This window comes from Tinamus guttatus, unplaced genomic scaffold, assembly GCF_059628265.1.
Source record: "Tinamus guttatus ecotype Peru unplaced genomic scaffold, ASM5962826v1 Tinamus_guttatus_pri_ptg000580l, whole genome shotgun sequence".
NCBI classification, from domain to species: Eukaryota; Metazoa; Chordata; class Aves; order Tinamiformes; family Tinamidae; genus Tinamus; species Tinamus guttatus.
In genome coordinates this window covers 361,815-379,648 of record NW_028289114.1, presented here as the reverse complement: position 1 = coordinate 379,648, position 17,834 = coordinate 361,815, and the positions used below count along the sequence as shown (strand labels likewise).

General features: G+C 43.7%; 1 protein-coding gene across 1 annotated transcript in view; it reads right to left on the bottom strand.

Annotated features, from left to right (window-relative positions):
- Positions 1–7,263: 7,263 nt before the first annotated feature.
- The window catches only part of EEFSEC (eukaryotic elongation factor, selenocysteine-tRNA specific), a 110,927-nt gene continuing 100,356 nt past the window's right edge, over positions 7,264–17,834 (bottom strand). Inside the window, exon 7 of the mRNA XM_088534629.1 lies at positions 7,264–7,998. Within this exon, the coding sequence (XP_088390755.1) occupies positions 7,814–7,998 (185 nt within the window). The 3' untranslated portion in view covers positions 7,264–7,813. The remainder of the gene's footprint in view (positions 7,999–17,834) is intronic.

Below are 17,834 nucleotides of genomic sequence, written 5' to 3'. Positions count from 1 at the left end.
ACAAGCATAAGATATTCAGCAACTGGGAGGAGTTTGGGAAACAGTTCCTTTCCAACGAGGTTGTTCCATAATTACCCAGGACAGAGCTTCCTGTACTATTCAAGAGAGTGCGGAGTTCCAGAAACATCAGATTCTAATCTAGAAGTCCCTGTCTTCCCATGAATCTACCTGAAAGCAGGAGAGCAGGAAGGAGGCAAGCGGCTTCAGGACCACGAAGCAAGGCTGCCTGCAGGGCCCCTGCGCGCACCGGGGAGCTGTGCACGGCGCCCGGCACCTCCCTCCTGGACCAGCAGGCACGACTGGAAACGGGAGCTGCAGGAACACACATGGTAACGTTAACCGCTGACCTGCAGTCACAGGGAACGCTCCCAAGACATCGCAGGAATAGGTGGCAGCAGTCCTCAATCCACCCATCTGCCACTGTGTTTAGAGACCAGGTCTTTCCACCTTGCACACGATCAGGGAATCTGCAGCTTTCCTCTAGGCTCAGGTTGCTTGGAAGGGACCAGGTCTGATGGGAAGGATGGAAGCTGCCTCAAGGAACATTTTCTGGTGATCTGCCTCAATAAGCAAAACACACCTCAAGGCAGAAGGGTGCGAGCTAATCCCTGTTGTGCTACAGCCCTACAGAGACAGCTGATCCTTCTGCAATTCCAAACTGCCAGTCAAAGCTTTAACATCTTAATACACAGCATGCAGTAATTAAAATTTCTAATTGGGGGGAAAGGCGGGGGGAGCTAACCAGCAAAACTAATATAATAAATGAGCAAACCATATGTAAGTGCTGAAGGTAGTCTCTGTAGCTCTTTCAAAGATCATATTAATGTTAATATATTAGGCAAGCGATGCTGGACACAGCTACCACGACTCCCCTTGTGCCCAGTTCAGTAACCCGAGACAAGTAACGTTTGCTAAAAAGCCTCCATTGTTAAGGTGCACAGCATGTAACACACAATCCACCTTATCATTCGTCTTGGAAAGACAGAGCAAATCAAAAAGGACCAGGGCACAAACAGACAAATTTTGTCTCCATTGTCTCAGTGAAAGATGAAGTTATCTCAGATTTTCTTTTGCTTTTGTCTCAGGAAAGAAAAGAAGTGTTCTGAGGAGCACGGACTGGACCTGCTGGCTCAAGTCTAGTAGCAGCAACCTCAGCTGGAGCCTTCATGTGGGAGGTAAAAACCAGGGGAAACCAAGCAGCAGAGCTGCAGCCTGAGGGCTCAGCTTCTCCTCTGCAACGCGCCACACGGACAGTGAAGAGCTCCCTACAACGAATTCCTCCAGTTCTGTACCCACACGGTAAGAACACGTTTACTGCCGCACAAGGGCACAGGCGAACGCTGGTCTAATGATGCTTTTAAGGTGCATCAAGTCAAGTTGCAGTTTTTCTCAACACTGATCTTGCAACAACTGCAACGTTCAAAGAAAATACGTTAAAAAAATGACACATATATTTACATATCTTGTTCACACCAATAGAATTATTAGCTATCTATTAGTAGAACATTCCAATATTGTCATTACTGCAGTTTCTAGGCAGCCTAAAACCATCCCTCTGCCTTTTCAGTTGGCTTCCCCTGCCCGCTCCAGTCTCATCCCCAAACTGCCATTTTCTGCAGGCAAGACTGAACGCATTCTTTTGCCACTGCATAAAACTGGGCATTTCCCATATTCTCCCCCACTAAGGATGAAAAGTTATGGAATACAAACAGACAAGAAAAACACATCAGGCCCACAGTTACTCTTTGTACTTCTGCTTCCAGCACGGTAAACCACTTTTCCTTCTTCAAATCATTATCTCCAGATACTCCCCTTCTATTTCTAATGTTTCCACAGAAAGAATGGTCCATATTCTGCAGAGAACTCACATACATTTTAATGCAGATGGTCATTAACACTGAAAATTCTTGAGTAACCTGACATTTTCTGGAGGAGTTTCTGAGGGTTTGTCCTCTCCAGGTAGTAAAACAGCATTCTGATATACAAGGTGCAAAGTTCAACTTAGCCTTGGTTAAAGGGAGGTTTAAGAAAGAAAACTGGAAGGTGGCTCGCTTGATTTAGCTAATGGAAGAAATTAGGCAAAAAACACTGTGTGGGGTCTAAGTGTTAGCTTGTCTTTATGGAATGCTGTTTTGGGAATGAATTCACCAAAAGGGCATAGATTACTCTAATTGTCAGACTGAAGTTATAGGCAGTATAATATCAGTTTTCACAGACAAGTACTGTAACCAGTTTCTGCATGTCTAAAAGGGGGCCATATACCGTCTAAGAAAAGCAATTTTGTGGTCCAAGGAGGATGGAATCTCTCTTGATTGACATGAATGAGGCTCTTGAGAGATCTAAGAATGAGTAACTAAAGCACCAACTGCATGATTTTCAGTCAAAGAATAGGAAAAGGACTTGATCTAAACAGAATCTCCAGAGCTAATGAGTGGCCCAGAGCTCTTAAAAGATCATAAGAAATCAGATCACTTCAGCCAAAAGGCCAACACAGCGGCACCAGCCGGGTCCTCAGGCAGCACCAAGGCTGCTTACTAACTCTTGATCCACACCTCAAACTGTCCCTTGGTTTAGAAACACAGACTAGAACAGAGGGCTCAGTAGCCAAAAGAGGGTGATGTTTTAAGAACGGCCCTTGGAGTTCAGGTTAGGGTTAAGAATTACCAAAGCTCTCATTGAGTTTACCTGGTTCTGTTTGATTAGATACTTCTACAGCTGATTCTGACCAAAAAGATTTAAACAGCTTTCCTCACTTCTGTCTTTTATTAGAGAAAGAACAATGAACACGTATCAGAAACACACGAGATGAAGAGATGCCTCAGACCATCTCTGGAGAGCAATATTCATCATGGGGCAGGGGGAAGAACACTGAAGTGCTGCAGGCTGGTGATGCCATCCTGAGAAAGCACTCCTGTCCGTGACACCGAGCAAAATAAAAACTGTAACCTGCTGAGAAATGGAAAACCCAAACTGGCCTGAAGTCCCCTTGTTTAATTAGAATTAAAAAGAGCACTGCATGTATAGTCATAGTCAGAGAGAGACTGCCTATTCTGGCACAGGCAACACACAGCACGCAGACCCACTGTGCTCTTCCCCTTCTCACATAGTGTCCAAGACACACACACAACCTTATGCTATCAGCCTAGTTTTGTACAGACCAGAGAAAAATTGTGGGGAATCCCTAAAGAGGATACCCTCTCCTCCAATATTTTGCCTAGACATGGAAAGCCTCAAACCCTTGAATTCTTCCCTGATGGCTACCATCTAGCAAGCTTTGCACCACCGCAGACTAGATTGTACAGTTCTTCCTCCTCTCCCACAATCAGCAGTTTACCTCCCTATGCTAGGCTTTAAAAATTATTCTATTTATACATGCAGTTTAATTTGGCTTAAAACTCATGTGTTTGTAAATAAAGAGCTCTTCAGCTTACTGTAGATATTAAACTAAAATGGAAACACAAGGAGTTTTGAAAGCTGTTAATAACTCTCATTCCTCTCTTGCCTTTCATCCTGCATTTCACAAGATCCCTGAGCACTTTACAGATGTAAATACGCAGCGAGCCCTCCGCGCAGCGAAACGCACACAGGGGCAGGACATGGCTGCGCCAGGACACGGATCCGCCAGGACACGGACCCGCCGCATTCCGGGCTCTCCCTTTTGCTCTGCCACCCTGTGGCTGTTCCACCGCACGGCTCCCGCGAGCCCGTGAAATGCTCCGTGCCCAGGAACGGGGGAGTCCTCACACACTGCGAGGACTCTTTGTTAGTGCAGGTGACTTACCTGTAGTCCAGTGCTTGCAGCAGATTAACACGGTTGGCAGGAAGCAAGGACAAAAACCTAATGTCAACGGAGACTCACCAGGAACCAAACCTAGAGAGGACTTTGCTACCTTGGGATTTGGTCAGCACACCAGAGTTAATGACTCTGCTGTGGTCATCATATGCACAATATATATATATATATTTTTTTTTTCTTTGGGAGACAGGTTTCAAACCTCATCCCAAATCTTCATTATCAACACCACAACTTACCCCTCTTTAGGCAGGGAGATTTGATTCTGATCCCAAGTGAAGGATGCCACCTACTGAATCCTTCCTACCATGATTGTATGCTTTGACTTGCACAGTTCAAGACCTCTAGCAGGATCAAAGCTGGGCTGCAACCAAAATAAAATGCACAGAGAAGTACAAAACAGGCTTGGAAAAAAACCCAAGATTTTCCTCACTGCTGTTCTTCCCACAGCTCCAAGATGCATCATTCGCTGAACATCTATACTACTGCAAAAGGATCTAGTTTTGCAATAGTGACCTTAGCAATATTTTTAAAACCCCTCATATTTTTATTCCATTTTGCATTCATTGTAATGCTGTCTAACAATGAATGCTAGTACGGTACATTCTGCCACATTTAACCCCTGTTCCCCGCTGCCATTCTTAGCTTCACGGCTTAACGACACAGAGTCAGTAGATCACAGTATGACCCTGTTAATATTTTTTTAATGCCATTTTTACAAATTACAGCATAATGCACTGATTATAAGGATGAAAGGAAAGTCTCTACGTCTGTCTGGAAACCAAATAAAAGAATGTTTGAACATCTGTTCATCCAACAAATGTCTTTAAAAGCTTTGATTTTCCCATAATCATTTTGTTCCACCATTTCACCCTTTTTCGAATGTGTATCCAACAGCCTCAGGACAGCAACCAGAGATCTACAGTAATAGCACATTATAATCAAAGTTCTAGGGCACACTTAAGCTCTCCTTTTGGAATTAAAAAGCTGGGGGGACAGGTGGGGGGAGAGAGAAGCCCCAAACCAAACCCCAGCCTTCAGAAGATGCCTCCAGCCGTCCGTCCTACACAGATGTCCTCAGGGGAACAAATGAAAGGGGATTTTGTAACAGGGGTTTTAACGTTTACAAAGCACAAGGCCGGAACAGAGCGGTGGGTCAGAGCGCTCACATAAGGCCCGTGGGTGCCCACCTCTACCCTGACCGCTGTCATTCCTGGGTTCATAGTTGTCAACAGTGCCCCGTGCGTGCAGCAAAGCGCCGGAGCACAGGTCACTCACCACGCGCTGGAGCTGACTTGAGCCTCTGTGTGCATTCCCAACGCTGCTGCCCGCGGGAGCCCTGCCAGCACCTGCATTTCCTTCTCCACATGCGAGACAAGAGCCGAAACAGGGAGCAGCAGGAAGCAAAGGTGCCAAACAGCAGCGCTGGCAAGAAGGAACATATCGAACTGCCACCATGGAGAAAACATGCATTAGTCAGTGGGTAAGACTGCAGAGGAGACGTGCAGGTGAGGGGAAGGATTAAAGACACATCACAGGAGAGCAGGGCAGAAGGGGATGGAGGTTAAACCCTGGAAGCTGCTGTGGCTCCCTCCGCTGGAGTTCCCCAAGGGAACGCGTTAGGGGACCCTCATCACTAGGAGGCTATTCAGCCAAGTCAAGGGCTTTACGGCTCTGCGAGCTTCCAAGCTAACGTGTTTTCAAACCAACCAGGCTCCGTAACCAGCGTCTGACTCACTGCGGCCGCTACGGACAGCAGTGGGGAGCGAAAACAGTAATCTGATGATGCTTTGTAAAAATACCTATCAGTATTTACACTGACATGATGCCTTCTCTCCAGAATTATTCCAAAATGCTTCACAAACGAGAAAGGCAAAAGTCTGTAAGCGTAGAGCTAACAACTCTGGAGCAGCCTACAACACCCCACAGCAGAACAAATTTCAAGTTGATTACCCTTTCTTTTTGAAATTCTGGGCAGAGTAAGTAGTATTTAATTACTCATCTAATATTTGAAAAAGAACACTATTATGACTATACATTTTTTAAAAAAAAATAAGTTCTTAATAGCTCACTTTTCGTTTTCTAAGAATTATTTTACAAATTTTAGACTAACCTGGTATGGTAAAGGCATCCCCTTTTTGTCATCTGCTTCTCTAGCTTCCATTGCTGCAGTATCTTAAGCAGAGGCAACAGTATAAGGTTCAAAACAAGATTTGATAAAGACTTAAGAGAAAGATAATAAAATAAATATTATTTTCAAGGACTGCTTTGGGGGGTTGGGTGGGTCTAGAAAGTGGACAGAAACAGGGAGGAAGCAGTGACAGGGCTGTGAAATGCCGTTTTTCCTTACAGAAGGATACATTTTTCAGCAAGGCCGGCAGCACGAGGCACATTAAGCCACAGCTGAAGCTGCCTGCCTAATTCCCCTGGGATCACACTGAACGCACACCCCATAATCGTCAGGGATGTGCTGAAGCTCTGCTGGGACTCACTCAGCAGAAACTGGTCAGGATTACTCCACAACACCCTCTTTCGGGTTTTGATTTAAAGGAACACCACCAAACTAGCTTAGAAACCAGACCTGCCCTGCCTCCTGACCGGTCAGCTGTAAAGATCCTCTTATTATCTCACATTTTTGCCATCCTTGTCCATTTATGTCACCTGGAAATTAAAAAGAAAATAAAAAAGACTAGGAAAAAAACAGGAACATCGTAACAACAAAAAATGGACATATCGTCAGCAACACTTTGATAAACAAATACAATAATAATCAAATATAGCTATTTATTTCTATGTACAAGCAACAAACTTGTTATACAAGTGTCATCTCATGGCTGGCTTCATCACATAGGTTCAAGTCTGTTAACTAGCAGCAGCAAGCAGAAGTCCTTATTTTGTTCAAAGGCAGAAAACTTGTTCAAAGGCAGGAACGAACAGTTTCCATGCTGCAAATCCTAAATCTCATTCCTGTTCTAGACTGCAGCTTTCGTACCTGCATCATTATTGTTTGATTTCCTATTACATTCCCTGTGCTTTTTAAATTTAAAAAAGCATGTAAGACAATTATAAAGGAATACCACCACCCTTCTTCCCATGAGCCTAGAACATGAATTGAGAAGAAGAACAAAAGCAGCCATGAAATTCCTTTAACTGCCAACGCATCTTGGAGATATTCATTTTACAAGGCTTATGCTACAATCTTCTATCATTATTCTAATGAAATAAAGACCTTGGCCATTTCCAGAGGCAACCTTCTTTTATACAAAAGAGACATTTTGGTTACCAAAAAAAAAAAAAAGAGAGAGAGAGAAATCCAAAACAGGATTCATCAGGGTTCAGATTGGCCTAAGTCTTCCAGTTTCTTGAAGAATCAAACATGGTCAAACAATTTCAGAAAAAAAATACATAAAATGTCACTGAAGAGAGGTTCTGAACTTTGGAATAGCAAACAGAACAATTAAGACTCTCAGTTACACGCATCATTATGTTTAATATGAAAAACATTTCAAGATATAAATCATACTTATAAAAAAAATCCATACCATCTCTCAGATAGCATCTTACATAGTTGCAGTTGAAGGAATGTGAAACATCCATTTTAGGTTTCACCTATTATGCTGTCTGCTCTCTGTCCCTCACTTTGCTTGGGGAAGTAAACCTAGACTAATCAGTTTTGTTTTGTGGGTGGCATGAAATTCACATCTTGACTGTATTTAGATTAACACTGGTGGCAAACATTTAAATTTAAAGCAACTTCAAAACAATTCTTCAGGAAAATGCTGCTATTTGAAAACATAAGCAGATGTACTCATTCAGCAGGTGATGTTCTCCAAGAGGCCATAAAGATTCAAATTGCAAAGACAGGCAGAACAAAAACAGATCACAGGGATTCTGGAAGCAGGAGCTTCCAGGCTCCAGCTGTAAGGAAGGAACAAGTCTAACGCATTCAGACCAGCAATACATTCCACCTGAATCCATCTCAGGGTCTGCTCTTTCAGGTGTGAGGGAGGATTTGCTTTCTCAAGACTGTATCATTTTCTTCTGCGTGTCAAACACATATCTTTTAAAGAGAAGGCTGATGCCAACAGGCTGGGCTGATTCGCCCCTGCTGCTTTCTTCCTCTTTGGCTGGGTCACCCTTGCTGGCCTTGGACTTCTTCTTGGAGGCAGCCGAAAGAAGCACCTTGGTATCCGGCTTCAGTCCGTCTGAAAAACAAACGGACAAAGGAGAAAGGACATCCATAAAAAGCCTCTCAACACCACATTTCTGTATACCCAGCAAAAAAGAAGCATGCAATATTACTCCTGAAAACTGCTGAAGAAAATGAGAAAATGAATCAGGTATATCAGGAAAATTACACCCATATCGTGCTTTTGGAATATTGTAACTTACAGGAAAAATTAGAGAAGTCTCCAAACATAGTTCACAAATGCAAAGCCTCCAACACAGTGCCGTTGCCTGCATAATCCTGCATAATCAGTGGCTTTCTATGACTTTTAAACTACTAAACACAGACAAACCTTTAAACACGCCGGGCCAACTTGCCTCAGCTAGACCTTTTACTCAGCAGGTCTCTTCTATTCTTATACATAAACTTCCCACAGTTTCTTCTGGTATTTGGGTGTTAAAATCTCATAATTGAGAATATTCATAAACACATGGGTCCTGAATGAAAAAACAACCACTTTTAAAATACTGAGACTTTGTAAAGCCCTACGGCTCAGAGGCTCTCGAATGTCTTTAGTCTGTTTCCCAGACTGGCCTGAATCACAGCGCTCAGTTTTGCACAATGATGCAGTTGTATTTCTTGCTAAAATACAGGATTTGTTAAGAGCAGCAACCGCCTAACAACTGCCACTTCTTAAATAAACCACAGTTAACCTGTGTGGGATTCTGGGGATGTAAATACCCACCTTAAGTAGACATGTGTCCTAACACAAATACCTGTCCTTTTTGCCTAAATGGCTGGGGTTACTTACACTTTTATATTCTATTTTAGCTCGTCACACTGGTTGCACTTTGGATAAGAAACACAAGAGAGTCAAGGCTGTAAAACAAGGGAGATGCAGCTGCTCAAAAGCCCACTCTGGAAAATTTGCTTTCTTACAGGTGAGGACAGCAAGCTCCTTGGAAGAAGCTTATTCAGTGCTGCCCGAATCCACTGAAATGTGGTTCTCAGGCATGTGGCCAAATTCAGCTCAGGTATTTTTAACCTGCGGTGTCACATAACCTTATCTCAAACACTTAATCAGCTTCTCTCCCCTCATATTGAAATTCAGATGCGGATTCTCATATCACAGCCTGACAAAAAGATCGAGATGCTTATGATTTCCTGGAGACAGGAGGTCTACAAGGCAGGCGATCTGCTCCGTTACGGACACACGGAGAGGGCAGCGGGAGCCGCTCGCGGGGACTCGGCACCGGGGCCCCCTCCTCCTCCTTCCCGGCAGGAGCAGGTTGCTCCAAGCGGCCCCGCAGCACCCAGCCCTGGGCAAGGCAGGAAACAGGGAAGCGTTGAGGGAAACCCAGAAAATTCCCTGCCTGCCATCTCATAACCAGCGCTTCTGGAAACAACCCCATGCACTGCCCTGCATGGAGAAGTCTCCATGCTCTCTGGAGAAAAATGAGGCTTGTTTCCCCAACCCCAAAATGCAAGAGCACAAGGGAACACGACAAAAGCAACATATTATCTATGTAACTAAATTAAAATTTACACGAAGGCTGTAGAAATCCAGCATCAGGCAGAATTGACTCTGCATCGTTCTGCAAGATCTTGTATTTCACAGTTAAGGCGCTACTAGTTTTCTCTTCACAGATAGCAGAGCTCAAAAAAAACAACAATTATTTCATTGTGAAAATAATTGAGATAGTCATTATCAGACTTCTCAACCATCAAGCAAAAACTATCTTTGCACGTGTATGGTTCAATTAATCAAACTAGATTGTATAGTGAGCCTGACCATATATTTACTATACGGCTTTATTACACTGTATAGTCGTGTTTGATGCGGCTGTTTCCATTTTATGATTGGATGCTTTCATACAAATCATTAGCTTTAAAATCATTGCATTTTATGAAAAATAACTTATCATTACATGAAAAGCACCTTATTTCCTATTTGGGAAGCTCTGAGCACATCCTGGATCCTGCTAGAAAGAAAATAACTAAAATAAGAAAAACAAATTAAAAACGGCAAAATCTGTAACCTCGCGCAGCCCAGCTCTCTACCTCTGCAGGATTTATTTCCTATTGTACATTTTCTACTGTTTTGACCAACTTAATTGCAAGCGTCCCTGAACAGTTTCCTCTACTTTCCTGGGAAGACCATTTACTTTTTGGACAAAGAAACATTTCATTTTGCTTTCTAGTTGGTTTCCCTTTCTGGGTCTTATCACGATTCCTATGTTGCTGTTACTGGCACATTTCTGCTGGAGAAAGACGTTTAACTCCAAACCTGCGCAGAAAGACGCAATTTAAATTAATTAAAACAAACACATTCTAAAACACTTCTATTTATGTTAATAGGCTTCGTGAGATTAATTTCACAAAGCCCTAATTGGCGGAAAGGCGAGAGGAAAGGAGGGGTCTGCCACGACAGCGGCGGCTGAATTGGCACTTGCGCCCACTCAAGCTGCCACCCCGACATCCCGCGTGCGGCCTGCGCCGCTCGGCAGCGACGACGTCCCCAAACCTGGTCACAAACTCCTGCCTCTAAACAAACCCTGAACCGCGGCACCACGTGGCTGCTCGTCCAGCAGCGACCACGGAGCAACCGCTTCAGATGGACGGGGTTCCAGAAGCTTCCAGTCAAGTCAGGGAGCGCCTGGACTGCTCAACGCACTGAAAGGCAGGCCGCTTCATTCGGGTGTCTAAACAGGCAAACCCATGACCGAAAAACATACATTTTCAAGGAAAAATAATGCATATGCTGTACATGGAACTGTATCAAGGAAAAAATGTACTTAAAAGTATTACCAAGCACATTAATTTCCAAATCCGATCTAATTTCCAAATCTAATGGCCGCAGCCATTAACACCTACCTGGGTTCAGATAGGGTATCCCGGGCAAGGAGTGCACAGGAGAAATGGAAGAATGAGGCAGTTCCTACGAGGGAAATTATGGGCTGACGGCCAAAGGCAGCTCAGGTATTACTAAATTCACAGGTATCTAAATTACCTAATCAGATCCCACAGCTCACATTCTGCAAACAGATTAGGTAGCTGGCATCGGACCCGAATGAACGGCAGTTTCTGCCTTTTTTTCCTCCCCCTCTCTGGTGCCAGGAGGTCTAAAGGCTGAAGAGGCTCTGTGATATGAAGAGCTCAAAGGAACACGCAGGGAGCCAGGCGGGAGGCGTAATCGGGGCCTCATCTCCCTCCGCGCTGCTCCCCGTGCACACAATGCATACTTCACATCGCACAAAACCAAGGAAATGAGGGGAAATATATCTGTCACCAAAGAAGACATCAGACCGTTAATAGCTGAAATGACGGATATTTTTAGATGGAGGTCTAGTTTAACTTACTTACATTAAGAGTCTAATCTCTGCTGAACAATAGCTATGTTCGCTTGAATACATAGTGAGAAATCTGTTCCATTAATTAAGTGCTGCCTGTAACACTTGGATTCGTAGCAAATGTTAATAGATTTTTTTTTCTTCCTCTGTTGGACAATTACTTTATTTTGCCAAGTTGCTAAGGTATTAAATTGAAACGGTCCGTGTGCTAAAAGAGACTTCAGCTTCAAAGTTCTACGAAACGCCTTGCCTACAACACTGAGAAATACCTATATATTAGTAATATTAATGGACTGTCCTCAGAGGCATAGAGGATATCTGAAAGCATAGCAGAATTATTTCCCACCCACCATAAGCATGTGTATTACAAGAACCCAGACAGTTCACATGTAAAATACACTTGTAGCATCAACTAACGCAGATTAGATATGAAAATCAACTTGCACAATAATTTATCTTCATTCTTAAGAATATCTTAACCCCCTCCTCCTACTTTCAGTCAAATAAATATATGGAGCCTTAATATAATATCCTTTGTCTCAGCACAGTCTAAACAAATTAATCCAAGCAGAGTAATTCATAAATGCAAAATAAAGTGAACTTTTCAATTCAAGTGAAAAGTGCTCTCTCTCATCAGGAAAAATATTTCCAAGTCTAAGAATGGTTTCACACACAAAATGAAGCTTCAAGGCAATATTTTACATGTGATTTGCAACTACAAAAGCTATCTTTCTACTAATTTGCAATATCTTATATTTAAATGTATTGCAGCCTACAGTTTTAAGATTACTCATGCAAGAAGCATGAAGCAATTTTTAACTTTGCATGCAGACTAAAATAACTTGAGAATAGAAATTTCATATTCTAGATTTTGTAGCCTCATCTTATGCATAAATACAGGAAGCAATACCTGCTTATATCAATTCTGTCCCCCTCCTCTCCCCCTTTTTTTTTTTAATTAAGGTACCTGAGGCCTCACATTTATGCAAGTGTTAAGGTTTCTGTTATGACCAGTCTCCCGTACAACGGGGCTGAGCACAAATTGGTGCTAAACATCCTCTGCCCAACGTCTGCGTCCTCATGTCAGACTCTGGAGAGACTTCGCGCCCCCATCACAGAGAACACCCAGGGCATGGAGACGTCCAAAGCAAGGTAGCGTAGTGGGGGGGGGGGGAATATATATATATATATATATATATATATATAATATTTGAAGATTTCAAGCCTGCTGATTCATGAGAACTTTGCCTTTCGATCAAGATTAAGCACACATCCTATCAATGGCACAGAACAGCCCCGCCAACACCAGCCGTGGGACCTGCACGCGTTTGCTAGGAAAGTGCTGGCATAGATAAAGCTCTGAGGTTTCACCACCATGTTATGGAAACAGCTTGAAATGAGGTTTTTTAGTGACTCAACAGTGGGGCTATGCTACTAGCTACCACTGGAATAGGAAAGACTCCTTTTTGCACACTATTAAAAATTTCCTAGATTATTCTTGACCTTCTTAGATTATTCTTGACCTGCTGGTAATAGCTACAAAGCACCCATCCCATTCCTCTCAGGAATATGTAATCAGAGATGCAGTGCAAAACTGAATTCCCTTTTGTATGCAAAATATGCTATTCATTTCCTTTGAACTTTGCAGGTAGCAGGCTCGGCTACCTGCAGATTCTTGTTTCCTGACAAATATTTAACTGAGTGAAGATCAGAGAACAAGTTAACATAGCACCTTTGATGATGGAAATGATTTTTATCCAAGGCAGGTATAACTTTTTCCTATGACAGGCAGACATTCTGCTTTCCAGACAAGGAAAGAAAAACAGAAAAACTTTTAAAAGGTAACAGTGTGCGGAAAATCTCGCTGTCAAGAACTGAATGTCCAAAAAGGAGACAGAGGAGTCCTAAAACTTTATTCGAATAAAGGGAGAGTCCACCGGGCATATCCCTGTGGGGTCTCTCCAAATGCTGGGGGACGCAGCCCCGCTTTTATCCTAATTTCCCGACCGAGGGACGCCCTCTCCTTTTCCCCATTGGCCAAGGTACTCAGAAGTTACAGCCTTCCCGGCCGCCTACACCGAACTCCGGCCTCCCGCCATCTGTTCTCACCTGAGCTCACCAACTCCTTTGTCCCCCTTGCTGAAGAATGTGGGGCAATTGCCCTATTTCCCTTCTTTGTAAAGGCCCCATCTCCTTGCAGATGGCTCTTTTTGTCCTTCTGGGCTCATGGCTCCACTCAGTCTCCCCTCCCTTTGTCCTGCTCTTCAGCCAAACTGTGGAGAAACCCCCTTATTGATGAATACAGAAACTTGAGCATTCCGCTCAATCCCTCCTCTTTTTTTTTTTTTTGAACAATATTTGTTTTTACAAACTAGGTTATTAACTAACAACCTGCAACCTGCATTCAGTATGTCTAGTACCCATGGGTAGTCTTCATATCCTCCTGGATTCTCACAGACCCAGCAACCCAGAGTTTATTTTCCAGACCTACTCCCCGTCAGCGGTACAGATCTACGGAGAGTTAGCCGGGGCTTTCCATCCTCTTCCTTCAACTGAGAAGTCCAAACTTCTGGAGTCTTGGAAATCTTAACTCTAGTATGATGAGTCCATCCATGCTCAGCTGTCTTGATTGATGTTTCTGTGGTTAGTAATACCTGATAAGGTCCTCGCCACTTTGCTAGCAGTGGTGCTTCTTTCCATTCTTTGACCAAGACCCAATCCCCTGGTTGGATATCATGGACTGCAAAATCCAAGGGGAGGGTCTGTGCAAGCTGGGCTTCCTGTCGGAGAGACTTCACAAGAGAATGTATTCTGGCCACATATTGCTTTACATATATATCACTTATCTCCACCTCCTTGCCAGGTTGGGAGTTAGCAGGATAGGGAATCCCAAACATTATTTCAAAGGGGGACAGCTGAATGTCTCCCCTTGGTTTTGCTCTTATTCTTGCTAAAGCTAATGGGAGAAGTCGTGTCCACGGCATCTTAGTTTCTAACACCAATTTTAAAAGATGCTTTTTAATGTTCCCATTCATCCTTTCCACTCTACCAGAACTCTGAGGATGCCAAGGGGTATGCAAGTCCCATCGAATCCCTAGGGCAGTCATGACATCTTGAAGGACCTTTCCTGTAAAATGAGTGCCTCTGTCTGAATCTATTGCCTCTACCAACCCATATCTTGGAATTATTTGTTCTAAGAACACCTTAATTACAGATCCAGTTGTTGCTGAGGCAGTTGGAAATGCCTCGGGCCATCCTGTCAACTGACATACTATTACCAGAAGATACTTAAGTCTCCCTACACGGGGCATCTCAGTAAAGTCTGCTTGGCATCGTTGGAATGGGCGTACAGCCCAGGGTCGTCCTCCCCTTGCAACTTCTCTTGCGGCTCGGCCGTTGGCCTTAGCACAAATCAGACAGCCCTCAATGGCCTGTTTTGCCAGAACAAAAAGACCAAGGGCAGCATAGGTTTTAAGGAAGGCTTCCGCCAGCCCTCTAGAGCCCCAATGGCTTCCTTCGTGAAGCTCTTTCAGTATTTGTAGGGCTAGGGCTTTGGGCACCCATTGTTTGCCCTCCTTTGTAAACCAGTCATGTCCTTTTTCTTTTGCTCCACTATTTTTAATTATTTCTAATTCTTCTGGTGGAAAAGACATCTTTTCTGGTAATGGCTGGACTACCGGTAGGAGAGGGAGGATCTTAGATACTTCTGGTAGGAGTGCTGCTTTTTGAGCTTCCTCATCAGCCAATCGATTGCCTACCTCCTGCTCTGAGTGTCCTGTCTGATGTCCCCTGATATGAATTATTGAGACCTTTTTGGGGAGGTTCACCACCTCCAGCAGGCGAGCAATCAGATCCTTATGCACCAATGCCTTTCCTCGGCAAGTTAATAAACCTCTTTCTTCCCACAGTTTTCCAAACATATGTGCCACCCCATATGCATATTTAGAATCTGTAAAGATATTCACTAGCTTGCCTTGATATAATTCACAGGCTCTTATTAGAGAGTACAATTCTGCGGTTTGGGCTGACCAGGTAGATGGCAGCTTTCCTCCCTCCAGCAGCTCCCTTCCCTTAATGATAGCATATCCTGTAGCCCGTTTCCCTTCTATTACTCTTGAAGATCCATCAATAAACACATTGTCCCCATCTGGCCAAGGAATATCTCTCAAATCTTCCCTAGGTCGAGTTTGGAGATCTAGTACTTGAATACAGTCATGGATTTCCTTTGATTCTTCTCCCTCAGGACCAGTTAGACAAGAAGCTGGGTTAAACCCTCCCCCACTTCTTAATTTTAAATCTTCCTGCTCCATTAAACAGGTTTCATACTGCAATAACCGGGCACTGGTCATCCATTTGGAAGCCCTTTCAGTTAGTAATGCCTTGACCTGGTGTGGGACCTTGACAACAAGGGATCCTCCTGTAGTCAGCTTTCGGGCCTCAGTTACCATTAGGGCCGTAGCTGCACAATTCTGCAGACAATAAGGCCACCCCTTAGCTACTGGGTCTAATATTTTAGAAAAATAAGCTACTGGTCTTGGCATGCCTCCATATTCTTGCACTAAAATTCCCTTGGCATGGCCCTGTTTGACATCCACATATAATTCAAATTCTTTTTCTGCATCCGGAAGAGCTAAGGCCGGAGCCTTGCTCAATTTATCTTTTAATTTTCTAAACTCTGTTCTCCTTCTTGTGTCCATACCACAACATTGGGGCTGTTTTGGGTTAAACCTCCAGCCAAAATACGCCCCAAATATATATAATATACATTTCCCCGACACCCTAAACCCTTTTTGGGCCAAGAAATTGAGTAACTTCACAGCAGTTTCCTTCCCCACCCTCTCTTGTTCACCTGATAGGGGCAAGTCATACTGCAATAACCTGGTTCCTGGGTGTGGGATAAATTCCTTGGGTATTTTCTGCAAGGCTTGTCCAAATAGGACCGGTGCCTTGGTGTATCCTTGCAGGAGAACTGTCCATGTCAATTGTTGTTTTATTGTTTTTTCCTCCCTCCTCTTGTTCCCATTCAAAGGCAAAATATTGCTTACTATCCTCTGTGAGAGGACATCCCCAAAATGCATCTTTCAAATCAAGTAGTGAATAGTACTGATGTGAAGAGGGGATCTGGTTTAGAATAGTGTATGGATCTGGAACTGTGGGATGTCTTGGTTTGATAATTTCATTTATTGCTCTTAAGTCCTGTACCATTCTATAGGTTCCATCTGGCTTCTTGACTGGCAGAATGGGAGTATTGTATGGAGACATACACGGCTCCAAAAGTCCTGCTTCCAGCAAAGACTCAATAGTAGGTTGTAAGCCTTTCCTTCCCTCTCGTGAAATAGGATACTGCTTTTTAGAGACTATCTGCCCTGGTTGCTTTAAAGTAATTTGGAGAGGTTCCATGTCTAGTTTTCCATATTTTCCTGGAACTGCCCACACTTCTGGGTTCACTTCAGCATAAGCTTTGTCAGACATTTTGCACAAAGTTACAGTAGTGCAAGCTTCTTTATCATCTCTTACAATACTGATTTGCATTCCCAATTTAGCCATCAAATCCCTCCCCAGCAGATTGCAATCACAATTTGGGACAAAGAGAAAATCATGCATCTCAAATTTATTTCCCACATCCACTACCAGTGGCTGGATAATACGCACTCGTTCGTCTTTCCCACTTACCCCTTGGATAACCAAGGAGCCTTTTGACAATCGCCCTCCTTTTGGCATAAAATTCAAGGTGGATCGAGAGGCTCCTGTGTCTATCCAGAAACACACTTCCTCTCGGTCTGGACCCACCCTACATGTTATCAAGGGCTCCCGTGTGGTGGATCCTTGGTATAATGGGAGCCCCTGACACCCCTAGCAATCCATTTCCATTAGTCGGTGAATTTCCTCTTCCTGAGGATCTCTTAGCCTCTGTGGGCGTTCCCTTCTCCAATGTCCTTCCTCATTACACAATGCACACTGATTTCTTCCCAATTTTTGTTTTAGTTGGATATCTTCTGTTGAAGAGACCATTCCCCTGCTCTGCCTTTGATTACGCCCTTGAGATCGACCCCTTCCTCTGGCCCTTGGGAGTCCCTCAGGGGGCCTCACAGATCCTTGTGATTGTCTTATATACTGAGCCATAATCATTGCCTTTGTCTTTGCCTTTTCCTCATCCCTTCTCACATACACCTGTTGTGCTCTCTTTACCAATTCCTCTAATGGTTTATCCTGCCACTCTTCATCCTTCTGCATCCTCCTTCTTATATCAGGCCAAGATTTAGTGACAAACTGTACTTTTAGTAATGTGTCAAAGGCTGGTCCCTCAGGGTCCAGTCCTCCCTGTTTCCTCAAAGCATCTCTAATTCTTTCTAGCCAATGAGAGGGGCTCTCATCTTTTCCCTGTTCCAAGGTCATAGCCTTTGACATATTATTAGTTCTGGGGACTGCCATTTTAATGGCTCTGATTATGTATGCTCGATAATCTCGAAGACGGGTCAAACTGACTCGATCATTTGGATCCCAATGGGGGTCTCCCACTGGG